This window comes from Plasmodium vivax, chromosome 14 (assembly GCF_000002415.2).
Source record: "Plasmodium vivax chromosome 14, whole genome shotgun sequence".
Lineage (NCBI taxonomy): Eukaryota > Apicomplexa > Aconoidasida > Haemosporida > Plasmodiidae > Plasmodium > Plasmodium vivax.
The window spans coordinates 2,972,491-2,994,157 of NC_009919.1; the positions used below are offsets into that span (position 1 = coordinate 2,972,491).

The window sequence follows — 21,667 nt, forward strand, 5'->3', positions numbered from 1 at the left end:
GAGAACCATCGTGGAGTCAGAAGAAAACGAAAGAGTAATAGGGACTCCCCCAAATTTTGATTCTGAATATGATTATGAATACGAATCGGGTGAGGAAGAATAAAATATGTTGATGGAAAAGGGGATATGAAGAGCACGTGTTCCTATTGAATTTTTACTGTGCTCTGTTTCGGAAGAGCTCTCCATTTTGTTTTATAAAATGGGATTGAGTTATATGTGTTAATATTCCGAAGTGCATAGAATGAATAATAATCTCTACCCGATAAGAAGGTGGATCTGTTAGAAGATTCTATAGTTACACGGGGAGATAGAAAAAAAGAAAAAACCTCTCAAAGATGAAGATCGCTGGAAAGGAAATACTCACTATGTTAGTACTGTATGCGAGAGAATGCGGAGACAGCATTGTTTCCTAGACGGGGCGTTGGATCGCTCCCCAAGTTATGCTAAAAATGATTAAACGTGATACATTTAGTGTAATGTATTATGAGTGGTACATTATGCGTGGTGTAGTTAAACATAAGTTATTAATCCATTTACGGTGAAATCGTCTCTGTTGCATAGTAGGCATAAAATAGGATGGAAAAAAAAAAAAAAAAAATCACATGTTTGCTTCTAACAAATGAGGTGTCATTTTCTTCTTACATTCTATGTTACATGTTACATGTTGCATACAACACAAATCTTAATTTGTTGACAAACATTTTTTAAACCACTGTAACGAAAAAAGACACGTATTTTTTAAGTGAAAATGGATCTCCTTTATTTGTTGTCACAACATCAATAAGGGTTTAATATATTAATTAAAGCATATAAAAAGATTAGTAGCTCTCACAGTGATGTAATGCACAAACGTGAGCTTAAATGAATAAAAAATATATAAAAATAAACAGACTAACTTAAAAACGTTCGGTTGTGTGCCCTTTATAAAAAATTGGCATGGAAAACAAATAGTGGGAATGTTAATGGTTCCTTTGCTTCGCACAGTTATGAAATATTATTAAAAAGAATTAAAAATAATAATAAAATAAAAAGGATAGAGTGTGGAATTCAAAAGGTTGCTAATGAATGCTTGCCTGTCTGTGTGCCGGGGAATGCACGCCCAACGTGTAATGCTTTGGACAAATTATAACTACTGTAAGAATAAGAAATTATACACTTTCTAAAAGTTTATTTTAGAATCATAATAGTGTAATGTATTGGGGTCGTCCTTCCTTTCTTTGATATAATTCCATAAGCGTGAGCATTTCCTATATTTTAACAGGATGTATATTAATATGATAAAAGAAATACCAGAGAGTGAAAAAACAGCTGCGCTTATTTTATAAACAACCACTATAGCTATAATGATAGCGCTTAATAAAACCGGAGAAAAAACTTTTAATTTTTTAAGAATTTTTTTTATCATATTTTTTTGCTTGTTGTTAGATTCAAAGATGCTGTATTTCTGTGCAGGGGAACTTTCAAATGAATTTAAAATTTCTTGTTCAATTTTGGCATCAATATTTTTTAAAAATTTACATATCGTTGATACGATGGATCTTGGATTTTTGCTTAATTTATTCTTATACTTTCTCTTTCGCGCTGGTGTTTTATTCTCTTTCCATGATGTATTATCATCATGTTTTAACATGTAAAGTATTTTTTTAACAGCGTTATTTCGTTTTAATGAGTCAAATATTTCTTCAACACGTGCATCACTCTTTAGTATATTAAGCAGTTTGTCAAAATTGTCGTCATATTCTAGAACATCAAGTAGTTGTTGAAAATTTCTGTCATGCTTTAATTCATCAAGCAGCTTTTCACAGTAATAATAGCAGTTCTTTGCCTTGGGTTTTTCTTCCAATTTATCATAGAATTCGAATGTATTAAACCGCTTTTCTAATTTATGGTGGTCGTTTAGTCTAGTAGGCTCTTTCTTAGCGTAGTCTTTTTCTTCTAATGTATTAAGCATTTCTGGAGTATTATCATATGCTCTTTCTGCGTTATATCCCTTTTGAAAATTCTGTCCAAATTTGAATGTGTCGTACACTTTTTTAAAATGCTTATCGTAATCATGTGTTTCGAATTCGTTTTCAAAGTTATCGCTATAATTGTATGAACTGTTTCGCCTTCCAAGACTATCAGTGTAGTTTCCCTTGCTTGGCTTCCTATCATAGTGAGAGTCATATGCTGGAGAGGCATGCCCCCTTTTAGCATTGCCTGTGTAATCTGATGTGGTATAACTTCTCTTATCATTACCTGCACGATATAATGCACCGTTTTTTTTATCAAAAGCGTCATTCTGTGCGAATAATTCATCTCGTTTGTTAAAATTTCTTCCATGGTCTAATGTATTAAATCTCTTTTCAACTTTCTTATTATGTTTCAATGCATCGAGTGTTTTTTGAATGTTATCATCATTTTTTATTAAATCAAACATATATTCCAGATGGTCATCAAAGAATAATGTGTTCGATTTATTTTGGTGAGTTCTGTCATAATCTTTAAGTGATTCGTTGTATCTTTTTTTTAAAGTTTTATAATCCTGTTGTAATAATGAATCTACATTGCTTAAGGATCTGCCGAGTGTTCCTTTCACCGTGTTGCCTTCGTTGTGCGCCTTATGAAAAGATTTACCACAGTTGGGCTAAAAAATGGGGGACATATTAAGTAATTACTCACACAAGTGCATACTTTTGAATGTTTATGATATTTTCTTCAAAAGTGGAAATGTGCAGTCAGGCAAATTGAATAAATGGCTAAATGAAGTGATAAAAGTTTACCTCATCCGCGTGCCTATATGTCCATATTAAAAGGGACAAGGTAAAAATTTTAATAAAAAAGGGGAATCTGTTTTTTTTCGATTTCATGGTGTGTGCCTTTACACTCGACAAGTGAGTTGCTGCAGAGGGGGGATTCGATGTGCTGTTGCATGTCCCTGAATATTTAGCGGTTGTTTTGTTGTAAGTTGTCTTGCGCATTTTCTGAGTTTTTGTTCGCGAAGAGTCGTAAGCTTTTAAAAGAAATTCTGTTCGAAGGGGTGTACATACATACATATATGCATGTATATATATATATATTTGTGTGTGTGAGTGGAGAGAGGTTGCTATTGAAAAAGTTGCCAATTGTCGAAAATTAATGGACACAAAAATATTATTAATTAAAACAATTTCGATCGAATTCGATTTATAAATATGCTAGAAATATTCATCGCAACATTTATTGGTTGCAATCTTTACCATTCTGGTAGTAACGTTGTTGCGAAAAAAAAAAAAAAAAAAAAATTAATATACGCACATTAACATTATTTCACCATTTATTAATAAAAAGAGGGGTGTATTTAATTAATTTTTTTTTTTAAACAAAAATTTAATTAATTTTAGAAAATCATTAATGTGTAAATTTTGCTAAAGCTTATATTGTCTACCACGTAGGATGTTGAAAATTAATTTTGACAGTGGTAACGCGCCCGATATAATGCATGAAACGATAATGTAAATTGCGTTAATTGTAAAGCAACGGTGATGAATACCCTCACATATGCACTCGCATATACTCTCATATATACTTTCACACATACTCCCACACATACTTCCACACACACTTTCACGCACAGCTGAATACGTGCACACATTTACATACGCGCAGTTTTCTTCTTGGGAAAATAACGCTTAACATGGAACATGAAAGGATTAACGAGTGCTATATATTTTTTTCTTTTAGGAATGCCGTGAAATAATTTACCATTTCATTCCCCCCATATTTAATTAATTGCAAAATTGAATCATCTACATCATTTCGCAATTCTCCTGGTGTTGTAATGAGCAATTTTCTAATTTAGAATTTCTCGCAATGCACGATTTTGCGTGCTTTGTGTGGAATTTAGCACACACCCGAAATTTTCGCGTAGAGATAAAAAAAAAATAGAGAAAAGTAGTGGCTAGCGCAAAAACAGCAAGTTAAAAAAAATTCTTTTAAATGAAGTGCGAACGGAATTGCAATAATGCGCAGTAAAAACAGGGTAAAAATATACCCATGTTTAATTGCAGACACGCGTGCTAATTTGGAGTAATGTTGAAAAGTAAAAAGCTTGAGAGTTCGTGGTTGACTGTTGTATAAGTTGTAGGGTTATTTGGAATTGAAACTTTGTAATAAAAATGTTCAGACTTTTTCTTTTTTGAATTTCCCATGTGTGCATTTTATGACAAAATTGGCGGTTTTTTCGTTTTTCTTAGCAAACGAGATTTTTTTAACTTTTCCATAATCAACCATTTGCATAACAAAAATTGTACGCAGAACAAATTGGAAGTGAGTTACCCGTTTGGGGTGTCACACATATACGCACATATGTATATGTACACGCATACCTACTTGCACATGCGTAACGTTTGTCTAGGAGGTGCCTTTGACGACTTGAAAATTAAGGTTTTTCCCATTTCCCTTCAGCTACTATTTGAAACCAGAAAAAGAATCAATCTGTGATTTCATGTGTTTAAAAAGTAATGGATTAAATAAAGTGCATTAAAAATATGCTGGCAATACCATGTTACTGTTATATCGTTTCGTGTATTCTTTTGGAGCACATTCGAGCAATATTTTGGTCGTAGATTCCTAACGACATTTTCGAAAATTCCCCGCTACTATTTGCTCTGACTTTCGGGGGTTTTAAAACTTACACGAAACTCGCGAGTCTTCTTATTTTGAAGCTTAAAAAGCGATGAGCAACAAAAGGGAAGTATTTGCAATGCTCTTTAATAGCGAATTAATAAATAATTTAACTTCTATTTCGTTTCGTTTCGTTTCGTTTTGGTGTGTGTGGTGTTCATTTTAAACGCACGTAAGCTACTTGGATTTTTATCCATAGCAGAATTACAAAGGTGACAAAAAAAAAAAGAATAAAAATGGAAAAAGTTTCGTTTATTGCAACCCCCATACTACTACTCAAGAAGGGGAGATTTATACCAATTAATTACTTAATCAGAGTAACTAATATGTAAACATTTTAAAAACAAACATTATAAAAATTCAAATAATTATGTTTATTTGCTGTATGGATTGACAATGTATAAAAGACATATTTTCAAAAACGGAAAAAAGAAAAATTTTAATAATTTTTGGGAGACTCATTTTCTCAACATTAAAAACATATTCTATGAACAAACAATAAAAAAAAAAAAAAAATTAAGTAAAGGAATATCTATTTTAATATATGCACATGTGAAAATACAGAAAAATTCTTAAAATAATTTTCTTTAATGTTTTGTGAACATGAACATACTAGTTGCCAATTTAAGCATGACGTTTTCATAATTTTTATTTTTTCCTTAAAGTTTAAGGAAAATGCGTTTTCATTTTTCGCTTTCAAACAATTTTCCTTTTACTTTTTTGTATGACATTCACCTTTGTGGGGAAATACGAGTATCCTTTTCGTAAGGAAAATAGGATAATTGAAAAATTGCATTTTTTTGGGGGGGGCAAAGCCCTGCCACTTGTTCATAATTCCTCTGTTAATTTATGACCCTATTCTTCAGCAAAAGTTCGAAAAGGATATTACAAATTAACAATACATGATAAAGTGATAACTTTTTTTTCTTTTTATTAAGAATTTTGATTGGATCGAATATTAATATGAAGACGATGTCCTTCGGGAAAGTAAATTTCGTCTCTCTATAACCCATGAATTCCACTGCTTCCTGCTGATCCATGTGTTTATAAAGTTTTCCACCCAATCGTTAAATAATAATCGTTTTTCATTTTTCCATTTTATCCATTTACAGGTTTTGCTTTTTAAAGTTAAATCATCCTTTGCTCGTACCCAACTGTCCCATTCTGACTTTTCCCTTTCGATTCTGTTTTTCCATGTTAAATATTTTTTTTTTTTTTTTTTATTTAGCCACAGGGTCAAATTGCCATTTTGCCATTCTGCCCAGCGTTCATATTCATCACTTTTCCATTCATTCATTTCCCAATTAAAATTCTTTAAGGATTTCCATTGGTTCCAGTCACCGTTAAACCATTCATTCAATTTACATTCATGATCGTTTATCCACTTAACCCAATCTTCTTCTATTAGTCTTTTTCCAACTGTTTTTATCCATGTTTTCCAGTCAGTTTCATCCCACGTTAAATATTTTTTGTAAAGATTAGTGTTATATTCTGTATCCAAATTGTGGTTGTAACTCATCCATTTATTTTCCATTTCTGTTAACCATGTATTAAACTCTTCTTCTTTTTGTTTCATCCAGTCGTTTGTTTTGGTTTCCAAAGTTATAAAGTAAAAATGCCATTGTTCTTCTAACTGACGCATCCATTTATTCCATTCATTAACTTTCCATTCTTCTGTTAGTTCTTTATTTGATTCATCAACATTTACACCTTTTTCACCGTTTTCTTTATCTTTTGAAATTATATTTTTAAAGTTTAGGATTTTTTTCGTTATATCATTATTTGTTCCGGCATTTGTATCCTGTGTCATATTCATTAATTCTTCATATGTCTTGTCGTTCGTTTGTCCGTTTGTTTGGAGTTTCTCTTGCCCCGCTGTTTCACGTTTAGGAACCCCCGTCGTATCGCGTTTTGCTTCTCCGCTGGCATCACTTTTGGCTACTGCGCTGGCATCACTTTTGGCTACTCCGCTGGCGTCGCTTTTGGCTACTCCGCTGGCGTCACTTTTGGCTACTCCGCTGGCGTCACTTTTGGCTACTCCGCCGGTTGTCCGTTTTGCTGCTCCACCAGTTGTCCGTTTTGCTGCTCCACCAGTTGCTCGTTTTGCAGCTCCACCGGTTGCTCGTTTTGCAGCTCCGCCGGTTGCACGTTTTGCTGCTCCGCCGGTTGCACGTTTTGTTGCTTCCCCTGTTGCACTTTTCGACGGTCCACCCTTTTCACGTTTTAATTCTTCACCTGTTTCTGATTTTGATTGTCCTTTTGTTTCACTTTCTATTGTCACATTTTCGCCATGTTTTACTTGTTCATTTGTGATGCTATCTTTTTCATTTTTTTTTTCTATTATATCTTCTTTTACGTCATTATCGGCGGTTCCCTGTTTATTGGCATCTTCGGTATCTTTCATAAATTTCTCATCAGTTTTTTCTTTGGTCATATCTTCTTCACCTTCTTTTGTAAAGCTATCATTTGGCTTATTTTCCGGTGCATTTTCCAAATCAACTTTAGCAAGGCTGTCATTTGATCCTTCACCTTTCATATCAATGTTAAGTTTTGTCAAGGAACCATCATTGGACCCTTTTTCCATAGCATCATTTTCGTTTTCATCGTGCTCTTCACCGTCATCCTCGTTATCCTCGAAATCAACGTCTTCATCAGCTTCATCGTCTCCGTTCTCATAATCTTCATCATCATGACATGCACTTAGCAAATTATCTTGTGTTGCATCTCCTTGTACATTTTGGACACCTTCGTCGGTACTTTTCAATTTTTTAATTGTTGCTCCTAGAATGGTACTAAGATGACTCAATATGTAAACCCTACACGTTCTCAGGTATCCTGTGACCTTGTTCATAAATTCTTCTCTCTCTTCTTTTCCATTATTTAAGTCATGTTTCATAAGTATGTAAATTTCTTTTGCATGTTGAAGCATTGGCTGAAAATGGTTTAAAAAAGAAAAAAAAAAAATGAGCTTTTTAGATCAATTTGGAAGGACAAAATGAATCGAAAGTATGCCCATGTTGTATATGCTACATATGCTGCATATGCTGCATATGCTACATATGTAGACATGTACTTATACATACACACATTTTCCGTGCACCTCTTTCAACTTACCGGATAATAAGTCTTCAGTAGAATCCTAGAGGACATAACAAAAAGGGTGATATATAAGCAAGCAACAAAAAAATTTTCGTGTACAAATGACAATAAATGGCTATTTCTAACTTCCCCTAACGACGATGCGACATTCTTTGCATTATATTTTTGTATATCCTGAATCTGCTCCATATTTCTGTATATTTTTTTTAGTCGGGAGATAAGGCTTCCTCAACAAAATGAATTCGCAAAACGTTTTAATACAATTTGCAATCCTCTTTGTAGATTTTTTCATATTTCGTCTATCTAATTTTATTCGTGGGAGGAAATATTATAAGTGCACTTTTCTCTAATATGTTCCAAGAAAATGAGAAAATAAATACCGCTGAAATTGTAACTGTCAAATGTCTTGATGACTCCTATTTTGTTTAAGCTTCTGTTATATTGCAAAATGAAAAATACACAGCATTTACGATATAAACGAATTATTTAAGGTAAACTTCTTCCTTCGGTTTTGCAGTCGTTTGGATGAAAGACAAACAGGGAACCATAAAAAAAAGGAAAAAAAAAAAAAACTTCGGTTTTTCAAAACTTTGGTTTATCGAAACTTTGTTAGTGTAGCATTTGTTATTTATGTACAGTTGTACATTTTTAATAACATAAATACACTGTTTTGGTTAAAACAATTTATGCTCCCCTTCGTTTTAAAAGAAATTTCTTATATGTATTGGGGCAGAGAAAGCATCAACTGATTTATAAATGATCAGGCATTTACATAAATAAATACATACATATATATGTATATATATGTACATATATGTATATATAAGCATATGTATAAAATACATCCTTGTACATAAAAAATTATGTATATCTTAGTTTTATCTGTACGGTTAGCATAATGCATAATGAATTCCCGTTTTCATAAAAGTTTTCATGAATTCACAAGAATATTTATCCATATTTGCGCAGAAATAGAAGCATTTTTCGCATGCCCGATGAATCATTTTCGTCCGCAAAATATTTTAATAATTTCTCGCAAAAACAATGTAGAATTCTGATATATATATATATATATATATATATATATATATATATATATATATATATATACATAGAATAATCTTCCTTATGGCAAAAAGTGCTGAAAGAAGAGTTATACAAAATAATTATTTATAACATAAATTATTTAAACATTTATTAAAAAATAATGAGGAAAAAAAAATAAAGAAGATAAAAATTGAAAAAAAAAAAAAAAACACGGGGGCATAGCGTTTTTTAATATACAAATATACATTAACGTGCGCATATATAAACATTTTATTTATGTTTCTCATATAGTATGGAAAGTATTGATAAACTCAATGAATCACAGAGTTTTTCTAACTTTCTAACTTTTTAATATTTTAAAACATTTACAAGATAATTTGGCTGTTGTTTATATTAATTGATGTATTTATTTATCATTTATTTCTTTAGTTATTTACATGTGATTTGATTTTATTTTTTTAATTATATTAAATGAAAATTTTCCTTCCGTTAAAAATACTCAAAAAATGGATTTTATTTTTAGAATATATAAATAATGAACACTTGACAAGGAAATTAGTTCAAATAAAAGTAAAGTAAAATTGGCGTTTGAGCGATTTTTTTTTTGTTCCTTCTTCTTTTTCTTCTTCCTGTTCTTTGCTTTCACAACTTTATTATTCTATAATTATTTCAAGGAATGAAAAGAAAGGAGTAGACATATTTTCGTTATGGACAATCTTTTGGATCATTATGAAGATATCATTTTTTAGCATTGTATATTATTTAATGAATGATAATTTTTTTGCCGTTTATGCAAATAATAATAAAAATGGATGTTACGTTTGATAGGCCCATTTTTGTACGTAATAAACATACGAATTGGCACCGAATGAAATCATTAAGCGCAAAGCCATCTTATGGGGATTATTCCACATGGTGCCAAAAATTAAATGAAACGTAGGAATATATTAATTCCATAGTAGGGGATATCTTTATAAGGGCAAAAGATATTATGGAATTTGGGGGAAGCAAATAAAAGGGAGGAAAATGTTTCATCGAAATAGAATAATAGTTAAATACAAATGGGAATAATAACAGAATACATAATCTAACACCGTTAATGAATGATTCGTGTGGAAGACAGTTATTATATTAGCCCGAGTAATAAATGGACAGATAAAATGTAGCGGATGTATTTTACTATTTGGTACTTTTTAAGTAGTAATTTTCTGATTAATTATTGGGTTTTGCTTTCAAATGGAATTCGCCCCACCAAGGGTTTAACAATGTATTTTTCGTTGCCCTGGCTATTTCGTTCTATTATATTATATTGTATTATATTACATTCCACTTTATGCCTAAGCACAGGAAATAAAATTGGACACTTATAATTTATATACCCTTTAAACCGTTAAGACAACATCCTTGTAAATATGACTCTGTATGTACAGGTAAAATTTAAATGTCTAATTGTAAAAAGTAGAGCATTCGTTCTGATTTTATTTTTATTAAATAAAATGAGCGATAAAAAAAAAAGAAAAAAAATTAATTATTAAGGAAAATACAATTTTTCTATACCAAAAAAAATTTCATGAAAACAAATTCAACCGTAACAACAGAACCTATGTAACACAATTACATGTAAGTGGATGGCAAAATAACGAAACGTTATATGCACATGTGGGTTCCTACTTTATGTGAAGAACTCATTTTCAGCTCATATTTTAGAACACTAATTTATCCTTTTGATTTGGCTACTGATGGGTTCCCTTGGCTTTGTTCATAAAAAAGGTTCGTAATGCGACAAAGGGGTAAATGTTACATGGATGATCATACCTTAATAACTCTACAAAGCTGAATATGATAATGCATTCCAGTTAGCGTATTTCCGTTAATGTTCATCCAGATGTGTTTTTTTAAGTATTGATAAAAATGTTATTCGATGGTAAAAAAAAAAAAAGAAAAAAAAGAAAAATAGAAATAGAAATAGAAATGCTTTCATTTCATATGATCATTTTTTTGGTAAAAATTTTGCTCAGGAAGTGGCTGCATTTTTTTTCTCCTCAATCCAGACATTCCACTTTTTTTCTGCTACCCACGTGTTGATAAATGATTCTATCCAATTGTTAAACAAGACCTCTCTATCATCTTTCCATTTCTTCCATTGTTTGCACTCACTGTTTTCATATAACTCATATTTTGCGGCAACCCATTTTTTCCACTGTTCTTTTTCTTTGGATAACCTTTTATTCCATTTATTCCAGTTATTTTTTGCTCTTTCATATAATGGTTCTGGTAAGGTCATATTTTTAAATTTATACCAATATTCAAATTCGTTACGTCTCCAATCTTTTAATAACCAGGTGAGAATTTTTTCGTTCTTCCATTGTTCCCATCGTTTTACAACCCAAGCATTATAATTGGAATAATTTTCATCAATCCATTTATGGTAATTCGTTTCCATAAATTTTTTTCCGTCATTTTTAATCCATGTTTCCCATTGATTATCATCCCAACCTTGTGAATTCTTTAAAATATACGATTTAAATTTTGCGTCCATATTTTCGTTATAATGTGTCCATCTGTTTTCCATAGACTTTAGCCATTCTTGCCATTCTTTTTCTTTTTCATCAAACCATGTTTGCTTTTCATTCTCGAGAGCCGAATTGAAATATTTCCAGTCTGATTGCAGTTTCATAAACCAGTTATTCCATGCGTACTTTTTCAATTCTTCTGACTTTTCAATTAGTCCCTGTTCTAGGGCGATTTCTTTGTGTGATTCTTTTTTTTGCGGGAGCTGTGGTATATTATCATTTTTTTTCTACAAGGTGATAAATGCAGTTTTTTATGAAGTATATTTTTACGTGGCAGTTGAGAAGAAATCACTGCGCCTTTTTCTTTTTTTTTTAGCATGTAAATATGAACAAGCATCTACAGGCACAGATATTTATACGCTTTGCAAAAAAGCGCGGTAGATTCTTCATTTTCGCTCGCAGTTTGTCATTTTTCTCACTATTTTTTTCATTTTTTTGCTTTTTCTTATTCTCGTTTGTTTTCCTTTACCTGGGGGAAACGCTTTACGAAGAGAAGAACAGCTCCCAGGGTAAATATGATGACATATATGTAAGGAACAAAGGAACGCGCGTCAATTTGTGACAGTATGCTTTCCTTATTTATGTTAGTTGCATTTTTAAGCAATGCTCGTATGGGGCTCATAAAAGTTGGATCCTCATTTAGTTCCATGCTGCTAAAAGTTTAATAAAAAAAAAAAAAAAGATAATAGCACGTGGGGAAAAAACAAAATCAAATAAACCGCATAACCGAACAAGCGAATAAATGAATAATCCCACTAAATCGAATACAATAAACGAATGGGTAAAAAATAATATTAATTAAAATAATAGTAATAATTGGGGATGGGGTTAGCAATTAAATAGCTACATGGATATTTGTGCAAGTTTTCCGGGTCGCCCTGCATTTCTAAATATTCTTATTGCAGCACTAAGGCGAACACTCATTTGGAGAAGGGGCATTACAATTCACATACGTTCGCAAGTAAATCTAACGTGGCGCAAAGAAGCAGCCATTAAATATGTATATAGTATATATGTATATATGAATAATATATATATATTAAACAAAGCGGTATCGAAAAATTAAAGGACAAAAACGGGCACGATAGAGCCGTGAAGGGCTGAGTCGCTGAGACGCTTTCGCCTTTATAATTGATTTTCTGAAAATTTTAATTTAAGAGTGTTATAAGGCACAAAAGTTGCAGTTACTACTATTTATTTAGCCATTTACCGAAACATAATTATTTTTCGCAATAATTTGACGAGCTTTTTTCTGCAAAAGAATTTGCTGTGAAAAAGGGGAAAAATAAGTAGGTAAAAAAAGTATATAATAACTTCTTTATTATTTTGCGTGAAAGGCAGTAATACATGCATCGGATACGCACCATGCATGCGTGGTCGATGTATAAAAATAATCCATTTATATGTAGTATTTTGCTTAGATTCTATAAAAAAGTTAGTACAGTTCCTCACCCATTTAAGTAGCTACACATAATAATATATTTTTATTCACTCGTGTTGAGACAACTACGACGTTTTCACCTTACCAGAAACATTTGTGTTTTTCCTTAAAATTTTATTTATTTTTAGACTTGCATTTTATTTGTGAAAATTTTATTTTTTATTCCATCTAAAAGGGAGTAAGCTCTAAATTATAGATAGCGCACATAAAAGGAAAAAATATATCAAATGTGGTTTTTTGTTTCTCTACGTATGGAAGAAAATGGATCATAAAATATATGGATAAAGTTTTTTATAAATTAATCCAAATAAGTGTATCAGATATATGTGCTTAAAGTAAAAGCTGTTTTGTCATTATGTATAAAGTGCTATCACTCCGTATTATTTTGGGTTGCTATTTTTGTGGTTCATTTGGAATATCTCTTTTTCTTTTTTTACATCGGCTTACACCTTTTTGTAAGTTTGCTAGGCTCTTCCGATCGGATTGCTAGTCTCCTTTATACTCTTCATCTTTTTTTATTTTTAGAACTTTTCTGATTATGTTTTAAAAAAAAGAATGCACAATATTTTATGCTCCTAATTTCTGAACACCTTTTCGAATAGGCATCAATTTGGTCTATTTTCTAAAAGGAGGAAAATGAATCTTAATTGAATAATTTTGCTTAAGGCAAGGGATAAATTATTTATTATAATTCTTAATAAAGTGCACTTTGGGGAAAAATGGAATTTTTTCTTTTTTATAGTCCACAAATTGTAAGCAAAATCTTGTTATTCAACAAATTCGAATAAATATATTTTTGGAATGGTACAACAAAGGTTTTTTTTTTAAATAATATATAAGATAGCGCTTTTCTGCAGCCATTTTGCTTAAGTATAATTATTTGTGTAAACTGAAATATGAGAAAATGGTAAAATGGTGAGAGAAAAGAAAGAGAAAAAAGAACAAGAAACTTACTACCATTTTAAGCGGTTAAAATGGTAAAAAAAAAAAAAAAATACCCCTCTCCACAATGTAGCCATCATTAAATTGGTTTGAAGTAAATACTGAAGGCAAATTGTCTAAGACTCTACAAAGAGTATCTATCCGTTTAAAGAAACGACTATGTGGTTAACATTACCTCCATAGTAATTCTATATCAAAATAGGCAATACTTTTCTTATGGTAAAAGCAAAAAGGAAGCGATTTAAAGCCTAAAATGTAATTCAAGATTTGTACATTTATAGAAATCTATTAAAGCTGATTCGTTAGTTATTAAATGGGTGCAATGTAAAAGGGGGGGTAAAATTGCACTCGTATGTAACTGTTTCTTTTATTACATTTTGATAAGAACTTAATCATATTTCATTTAACAAAGATAATAATTAAACATAATTAATAATTTCATCATATTCCTAAATAAAGCACCATGCAACAATAACGATATATACATATACATATATACATATACATACATATATACATATACATATATACATATACATACATATATATATATACATATACATACACATATACATACATATATATATATATATATACATACATACATTTTAACAGAATGGTAGTTGTCTACATTCATGTAAATATTTCATTAGAACTCTTCATAAATGAACTAAACTCATAAATCATTCTTACGAATTAATACAAGTATACATAAAAAAAAATTAAAAATATATATATTATTATATATTATATATATATAAATAAATAAAAGAAGAATAAAAATGAAATGAAGAAACAGAAAGAGCTTCAAAAAGTACAATTTCTCAAAATAATTATACAAAATTAAAAATGTAAATGAAAACTTTGAAATGTAAAAAGACTCGAATGTAGGGGTGTGTAGATATAATACCATATGATTTGCTGTCGGTGTTACTGTTGCTGTTCCTGTTGCAGTTTGTTTGGCTTCTCTTGTTCTTGTTGCATTTAGTTTTGCTTCTCTTGTTCCTGTTGCAGTTTGTTTTTGCTTCTCTCGTTCGTGAGGCTGCTCCGGTGGCTGTTGCAGTAATGGTAGTCATCGCCTTGTTCTAGTAATGGTAAAATAAGGTTCAAGCGATTTATGATCAGTAGGCATCAAACATATACTATGAAGAGACATATAAATAAATGTTCTTGTTACTCTTGGATTTTGCATAGAAATTTCGAAGGAGTGTTAAAATTATCTAATGTATCTTGAATTTCTGAGTGCTGCCATTTTTCTTTTAGCACTGTGTTCCATTAATTTCTGCTCGTCATAAACTCCGTACATTTTATTTATACGTTTGCACTTGTTATATTTGTACCATACGTACAACATGGTTGCAACGAGAATTATAGATGTTATAACAATACCAGGTAATATCTCAAACACAACGAACAAGGTCAAAAAGATAGCAATGGATATAACTGGGGAAATGATGGTTAATTTATCCTTAAGCATGCCTGCTAATCCTTTATCTTTTTTTTGTTCTAGGTGTTGTCCATCATAAGCACCAGTAGTACCTGTCATTATACCTAAGAGTTCTGTTTCATACATGGCATCTGATTTTTTCACGAATTTAATAAAACTTTCTAACATGGATTGTAGGGCACTTTTGTTTAATCTTTTTTTTTGCACAACGTGTTTAATTTCATGTTCTTCTATTGGTCCCTCATTATTAAAAAGTGGCATGTGACTATTCAGAGTAATGTCAAAGGTGTTAAAGTTGTAAGGGGTCTGGTGAGCTTCTATATCCTGTTGATAATGATGAGCTTGTCTATCAAAATCAAGGGCTAAATATTCAGATGCATGAGGGCGTGATCTACGGCTTGATCGACCACGAGAAGAGTGTCCCCTATCCATGTAGTGACCTCTTGATGAGTGACCTCTTCTTCCTGAATGTCTATCGTACTTTAATAAACCCAAAACACTTTTAAAGCCACCCTCTTTTCTGTGATAGCCATAATCATCATAATGTTTACCACCCCTTCTATCATATCCTCTATCATATCCTCTATCATATCCTCTATCATATCCTCTATCATAATCGTCATGATGCCTGTATGAATGACCATATCTCCTTGGATAATCTCCCTCACGCATTATTGCATTAAATTTCTTCTTTATATTGTCATCGTGCATCATAGAATTAAAGCCACCCTGTAAATTATCTTCAGAGGACAATGCGTGAAATCGATTTTCAAAATGAGCATCCTTTACTGCATTGTTCATTCTTCTTGACATACTATGAAGTTCATCATCATGATATCCACGTTCCATACTATATCTCATAGATGGCTCATCTCTTCTTGTGTATATTGTGCTTTGGCTCAGTAATCTGTTGTTGCGCTTATCACATGATGGATTACATAAGGCATTTGATGACTAAAAAATAACAAAAAAAAAAGGTGTTAAAAGGGTTTACTACTACGTATGTACTTATGTACTCATAGGTACGGGTAACATATGCGTGTATATGTATTGTAATTCACTTCTACATTTGAATATAAATTATCATTTTAAAAATAAAAGGTCACAAAGTTAAAAATGCAAGTGTAAAATTATATTTATGTTAATTATTATATCCTACGTTATCGGCATATTGAGAAGTCCATACTAAGAGGGAATAAGTGAAAACTTTCATATAGGAAATCATATTCGAGCTTTCTTTCATTTTAAATATTTTGGAAAATTGCGAATTCTTTTTGTAATAATAAAGTAAAAATGTAACTTATTTGATATATAAAATAATTAATTCAATAGGATTATATATAAAGTAAAATTAAATTTTCTATTCTATCATAATTTTATAAAGCGTTTTTAAAAGAGCTTTAGTTATTTTTTTTTATACTTTAATTAAATCTAAAACTTAAATGTTTTTTTTTTTTTTTTATTTGTTATGCTACAAGGAGTTAGGGGATGTAAAATGCACTTAATTTTGTTTAATTTTAAGGACAAAATTATTAATTATATCTATTTCTATCTTTCACATTACAAAATATATTTATAAAAATATAAAATTCAACTTGTGTGATTAAGTATAATTTCTAGCAAATTTTAATATATTTAACAATAAAAAATAAAAAATAGTAAAAAAAAACAAAATTAATATTTATTTACACTAATATTTACTGTAAATAAAGTGAAAATTTTATTTTTATAAATAAAATTATTTCTAAAAATATGGTGAATATGAGAGAAACAGTTTAATAAAAAACGCTTAGTTACTAGAAAATAATATATATTTATATACATGTAAATATATATATAATTCCTATATTATTTTATATGCGTACCTACGTGAAAAATTGAAATAAAAAGAGGAAAGTTTCATTAATTTACATGTACATAAAAATTATTTTATTAAATAAATAAAAAACTACATTTTTAGAATGCATTCATTCTTTTCGGGGGAGTCGACAAAGCACTGCATAAAAGTTTTTTAAATTATTAAAAACACGGAAAAGTGAAAATAATAATTTTAAAATTTAATTCTTGTGAAAAATAAAACGCATTTATTGTAGTATGATGTAGAGATGTTAAAGCTAGCAAATATTCACGTGATAACAAGGGATGTACAAAATTGTACAATAGTTTAATCTGTTTTATTTTTGCAAGATAACTGTGGAAATATGTTATTATTACAATTTATATGTTTGCTTCATTCTACCTACTTTTTCTATTTTTTATTTTTAAGTGCAATTAAAATGGTACTTTATTATATTAATAAGTTAGAACCAACCTTATATTTTTATTAGGGTAGAGGTGGGGTAACATGAATTTTGCATTTTTACATGTAAATTAAAATAAACTTCGAGTGACAAAAAGCACCCTTCCCCTAATACAATAATATATAATATATTATACGCAAAAGAAATATTTTAACGGTGAAAATTTAAGCTATATAATTTCATTTTGTGAGCGTTATTTTTGCGCAATAAAGGATAGCTTATAAAAAAAAAAAAAAATATATATTTTAATATAGAAAAAAAAAAAACATATATTTTAATATAGAAAAAAAAAAAATATATTTTAATATAGAAAAAAAAAAAATGTTTTAATATAGAAAAAAAAAAAAGGAAAAGTTAAATGGTATCGTTTAATATAGAAAAAGAATAATTTACAGTCGGACCACCTAAATGTTTGTAAAAAAAGTATTATTAAGGGGCTATAAAAATTATAGAGAAACATTAGAAATTAAATTGGCTGATAAGATAATGTAAAAAATTATAAAATAATTTGGCATTTATTTAAATGTTATTTTTCGTGTGTATTGTATATGTTATGCGCATTAAGCCTTTTTTATTTATATATTTTTTAAAATAAAAATTAGTTAACTAAACCATAAATTTAATCGTGAAAAGCTTTTTTTTTTTTATACACTATATTATCAGCAGCTACAAAATAACATCTTGGTAGATAAGTATTGTCTAACAGTAAATGTGATATGTTATATTATATATAATACCCACCCACCCCAGCAGGTGTTTATTTTTCTATTTTAAAAACCTTTCTTGCATTTAGCTCAGGTTTTTAAATTCACATTTTTTAGCCTATATAGCTAAATAAAAATTCTGCAAATTGGGAAAAACAAAAAATTAGCATTACGATTAAAAAAAATTATAAGGGTAAAAAATTAAAAATAAAAAAAATTATGAAAAAAAAACTTATTTAAGAAAAACAGCCCAAAAAATTGTTCCCTAAAAATTGTGGAAACAAATTTACAAATGTTTTATTAAAAGATTGACAATTTAATTATGGTAAATATTGAAATTTTTTTTATTAAAAAATTGACAATTTAATTATGTTAAATATGTAAAAAGGTTTCAATAAAAATTATTAGTGTAGAAACAATAATATAAAAAGAAATTTAGTTCAAAATAAGCATTATTAAAGAACGTTATTCATGCGCAAATTCTCTGTAATTATGGGAGTCATACACAGGTAACTATCATTACATTTGCTTTAAAGGAATATTAAATTTTTTTCATATTCCTTGTAGATTTAAACGTATGTATGGTTTTTTTTTTGGCCACGTAAGATACATTTTATATTTAATTTTTCTCCTTTCTTTAAACTATTATTGAAAAATATGTGTGCCTCCAACAGTTGGTTTAAAGCCATCGTTCTGTAGTGCATATTTGGGAAAACGTTATAAAAGTTACTATTCGCAATTGTAATGTTATTCTTGTTAACAATTGTTAAGAGGTGTAATCCTCATTAAATGCAACCAATGTTGTTATTTTGACTGGCGTTTTAAAACAACTTCACTAGAATGACATTTACTATATTTTGCAAAGCTGTACAAACATCTCATTAATTTCTCACTCTGTTTTGGAATGTGACTTGTAGTCTGTTTATTTGGTCTAATTATTTTGCTTCAAAAATGGGTTTATCAAAAATTGATGTATCAAAAATGGATGGATAGCCTTTTGCAACTTCATGTTGCACATGTAAAAGATAAACAGGATGAACATAATCGTTAGATATATATACAATACATATTTATGTGGTTATTTACGTGCGCTGGCTAATGTACATCTCCCATTAAAGCGCAAATACGCCACCAAAGATCGAATGCCTCGTAAAAAGAAACCTCAAAGAAGTCATTTAAAACATTTGGGGTTATGAATTAACCAGGTAATTTTTTAAATGGTTCTTTTATAAGTTTTTAAATTCAACAAATAATGTCAGTAATTATTTATTAATAGTGGTTGCTTCACAGGGCGAAGAAAAGCAAAATGTCATAATTGGCCTATTATGTGAATTTTGTATAGGCGTAATTTATTACTAATTAGAAAAACAAAAAGACAGGAAAAAAAACATTTTTTTGTAAAACTAAACAAATATCACATAAAAAAATAAAGTTTGAATCAAGACGTAAACCATATTTTGTATTATAATGGAAGGTTTCATAATATGGACAAAACGTCAAAAAAAAAAAAGGCAGTTATAATTTTATGTACGAGTTACTTTATCATAAAATTAAGGATGGAAATAGGAAATAATGTTGTTTCAGATTTACTTCGATTATGTTAAATTTGCTAAACAATTTCTTTATGATTGTATAAGCCTTTCAATATTTCGTATTCTCCCTATCTGTACACGAAGTTGCTTTAATGTAATTGTCAGCATGGATTTTTTTATTTTCTTGGCCTTTTCACCTTTTGGTGTTTGTTTGTGTGCCTTGTTAGTTGTTATTTTGTTCTATTTTGTTCTATTTTGTTCTATTTTGTCCTATTTTGTTGTTTTTTATTTTATTACTTTTTCTTTCCATCACTGCTTCTTCTCATTGATTGATATGAAAGTTTTCCTAATTAAATGGAGGGAAGTTGTAACAACGTCCTATTACCTGCCTACTTTTGCATTCCATCAATTAATCGTTTAGGAGCACTTTTGCAACATCAGTTTCTTCTGCCTGCACTCCATAACAACCACCGCTTTTTACTTATCCAATCTTCAATAAAGTCGTTTCTCCAATTATTAAATAAAAAGTAATGATCATCTTTCCATTGTAACCATTTTTCGTTCTTAATGTTTGTGATGAAACCCTCTTTATCTTGTATCCAACTTTCCCATTTTTCTGTTTTCCATTGAATTATTTTATTCCACCTCTTCACAAAATGTTCCATTTCTTTTTTATTTGAATATTTTCCGAATTCTAACTTATCAATATACTGCTGTTCTTCATCTGTCCAATTACTCATTAACCATGTCATAATTTGGTGCGTCTTCCATTGTTCCCATCTCTCATCTATTAATTTATCTAAATCGTATTCGACATCATTTATCCATCTATGCCAGTCTATTTCCATGTAATCTTTCCAATCAGTGTGAATCCACGTTTTCCAATCTGCTTCAGTCCATGTTGCGGATTTATTATAAATATAAGATTTGTATGATTCACTCATTATTCCATGAAAACGTGACCATTTATTTTGCATTTTTTCGATCCAGTAATCCCATTCATTCTTTTCCTCTTGCAACATGTCGCTTGCATTATTTTCTAAGGACAGCAAAAAGTTTTGAAATTCTTCCTCAAAAGTCAACTGCCATTCACCCCATTCCTCATTTAATTGGTCATTTGATTCGTTATCCAATTCACTACTATGGCCTTGTATCGTTTCTATGTCATCTAAGTTCACGATATGTTCATCTTCCACTTCGTCCAGAGCCAAGCACCTTCCATGGTGAGATGACTGAACAAAATTTTAAAATGTACGTACGTATGTATGTACGTATGTGCTTATGTACGTATGTACGCATACATGTTCGTGATATGAACTCAAAAGGTTAACATAATTAAGGAATTCACTTATTTTTTGTGTATATTTGCCTAGAAGCAGTTTTTATTTTACTATGGTATTATTTCTTAAACAGAAGACAGATGATATGGTAAGTACGGCGAGATACTTAGAAATAAGCATTTTCTTCAATTTGTTTATTAATATTTTATGACAAGATTAATTTGGTTGCTATGTTGCGTTATTAATAAATTTCGAAAAATGGTACTTTTTTGCTGTTTATTTATTTATATGTTTACGTATTTTTTTTTTCGTTTGCTTTTTATTTGGCTAAATTCATGTGGAAGCATATATATATAATGATAGATTCATTTATTCTGCATTTGGTTAGAAATACATGATTAATATTTTTATTACAATGAATTATTATTATAAAATATAGTATATAATAAGCACTGAAATAAAGGACACGATGAAATGCAATTTTTTAATCGTAACAAAATTTGTTATTTTAACTTAGAATTTGTCTGTTGAGGACTAAAAAGTTGCAAGAATATGAGACACAAAAAAAAAAAAAACAACTAAGAAAACATTTTGTTTTATTTGTTTATTATATTATTTTTATAAATTTGTTCTATAGAAAAAAATTCATTTTTTTTTT

At 29.7% G+C, this 21,667-nt stretch overlaps 5 protein-coding genes across 5 annotated transcripts; all 5 read right to left on the bottom strand.

The window, feature by feature from the left end:
• Positions 1–1,159: 1,159 nt before the first annotated feature.
• On the bottom strand, positions 1,160–2,419 carry PVX_101505 (Pv-fam-d protein; the record flags this gene model as incomplete). The annotated part of the gene is made up of 1 exon (XM_001613997.1): positions 1,160–2,419. The coding sequence occupies one exon, from the start codon at positions 2,417–2,419 to the stop codon at positions 1,160–1,162; it is 1,260 nt and encodes a 419-aa protein (XP_001614047.1).
• A 3,183-nt stretch (positions 2,420–5,602) lies between these two features.
• On the bottom strand, positions 5,603–7,540 carry PVX_101510 (tryptophan-rich antigen (Pv-fam-a); the record flags this gene model as incomplete). Its single annotated transcript, XM_001613998.1, has 1 exon — positions 5,603–7,540. The coding sequence occupies one exon, from the start codon at positions 7,538–7,540 to the stop codon at positions 5,603–5,605; it is 1,938 nt and encodes a 645-aa protein (XP_001614048.1).
• Positions 7,541–10,804: 3,264 nt separating this feature from the next.
• PVX_101515 (tryptophan-rich antigen (Pv-fam-a)) lies at positions 10,805–12,146 on the bottom strand (the record flags this gene model as incomplete). Its single annotated transcript, XM_001613999.1, has 2 exons — positions 11,833–12,146; positions 10,805–11,590 (listed from the first exon to the last, which is right to left on the bottom strand). The coding sequence occupies exons 1-2, from the start codon at positions 12,010–12,012 to the stop codon at positions 10,805–10,807; spliced, it is 966 nt and encodes a 321-aa protein (XP_001614049.1). The 5' UTR covers positions 12,013–12,146.
• A 2,331-nt stretch (positions 12,147–14,477) lies between these two features.
• Positions 14,478–16,836, bottom strand: PVX_101520 (Pv-fam-d protein). Its single transcript, XM_001614000.1, has 2 exons — positions 16,353–16,836; positions 14,478–16,147 (listed from the first exon to the last, which is right to left on the bottom strand). Exons 1-2 carry the CDS (start codon positions 16,434–16,436, stop codon positions 14,963–14,965), a joined length of 1,269 nt encoding a protein of 422 aa, XP_001614050.1. The 5' UTR covers positions 16,437–16,836; the 3' UTR covers positions 14,478–14,962.
• A 3,330-nt stretch (positions 16,837–20,166) lies between these two features.
• PVX_101525 (tryptophan-rich antigen (Pv-fam-a)) lies at positions 20,167–21,189 on the bottom strand (the record flags this gene model as incomplete). The annotated part of the gene is made up of 2 exons (XM_001614001.1): positions 20,167–20,961; positions 21,121–21,189. 2 exons carry the CDS (start codon positions 21,187–21,189, stop codon positions 20,167–20,169), a joined length of 864 nt encoding a protein of 287 aa, XP_001614051.1.
• Between the last annotated feature and the right edge of the window lie 478 nt (positions 21,190–21,667).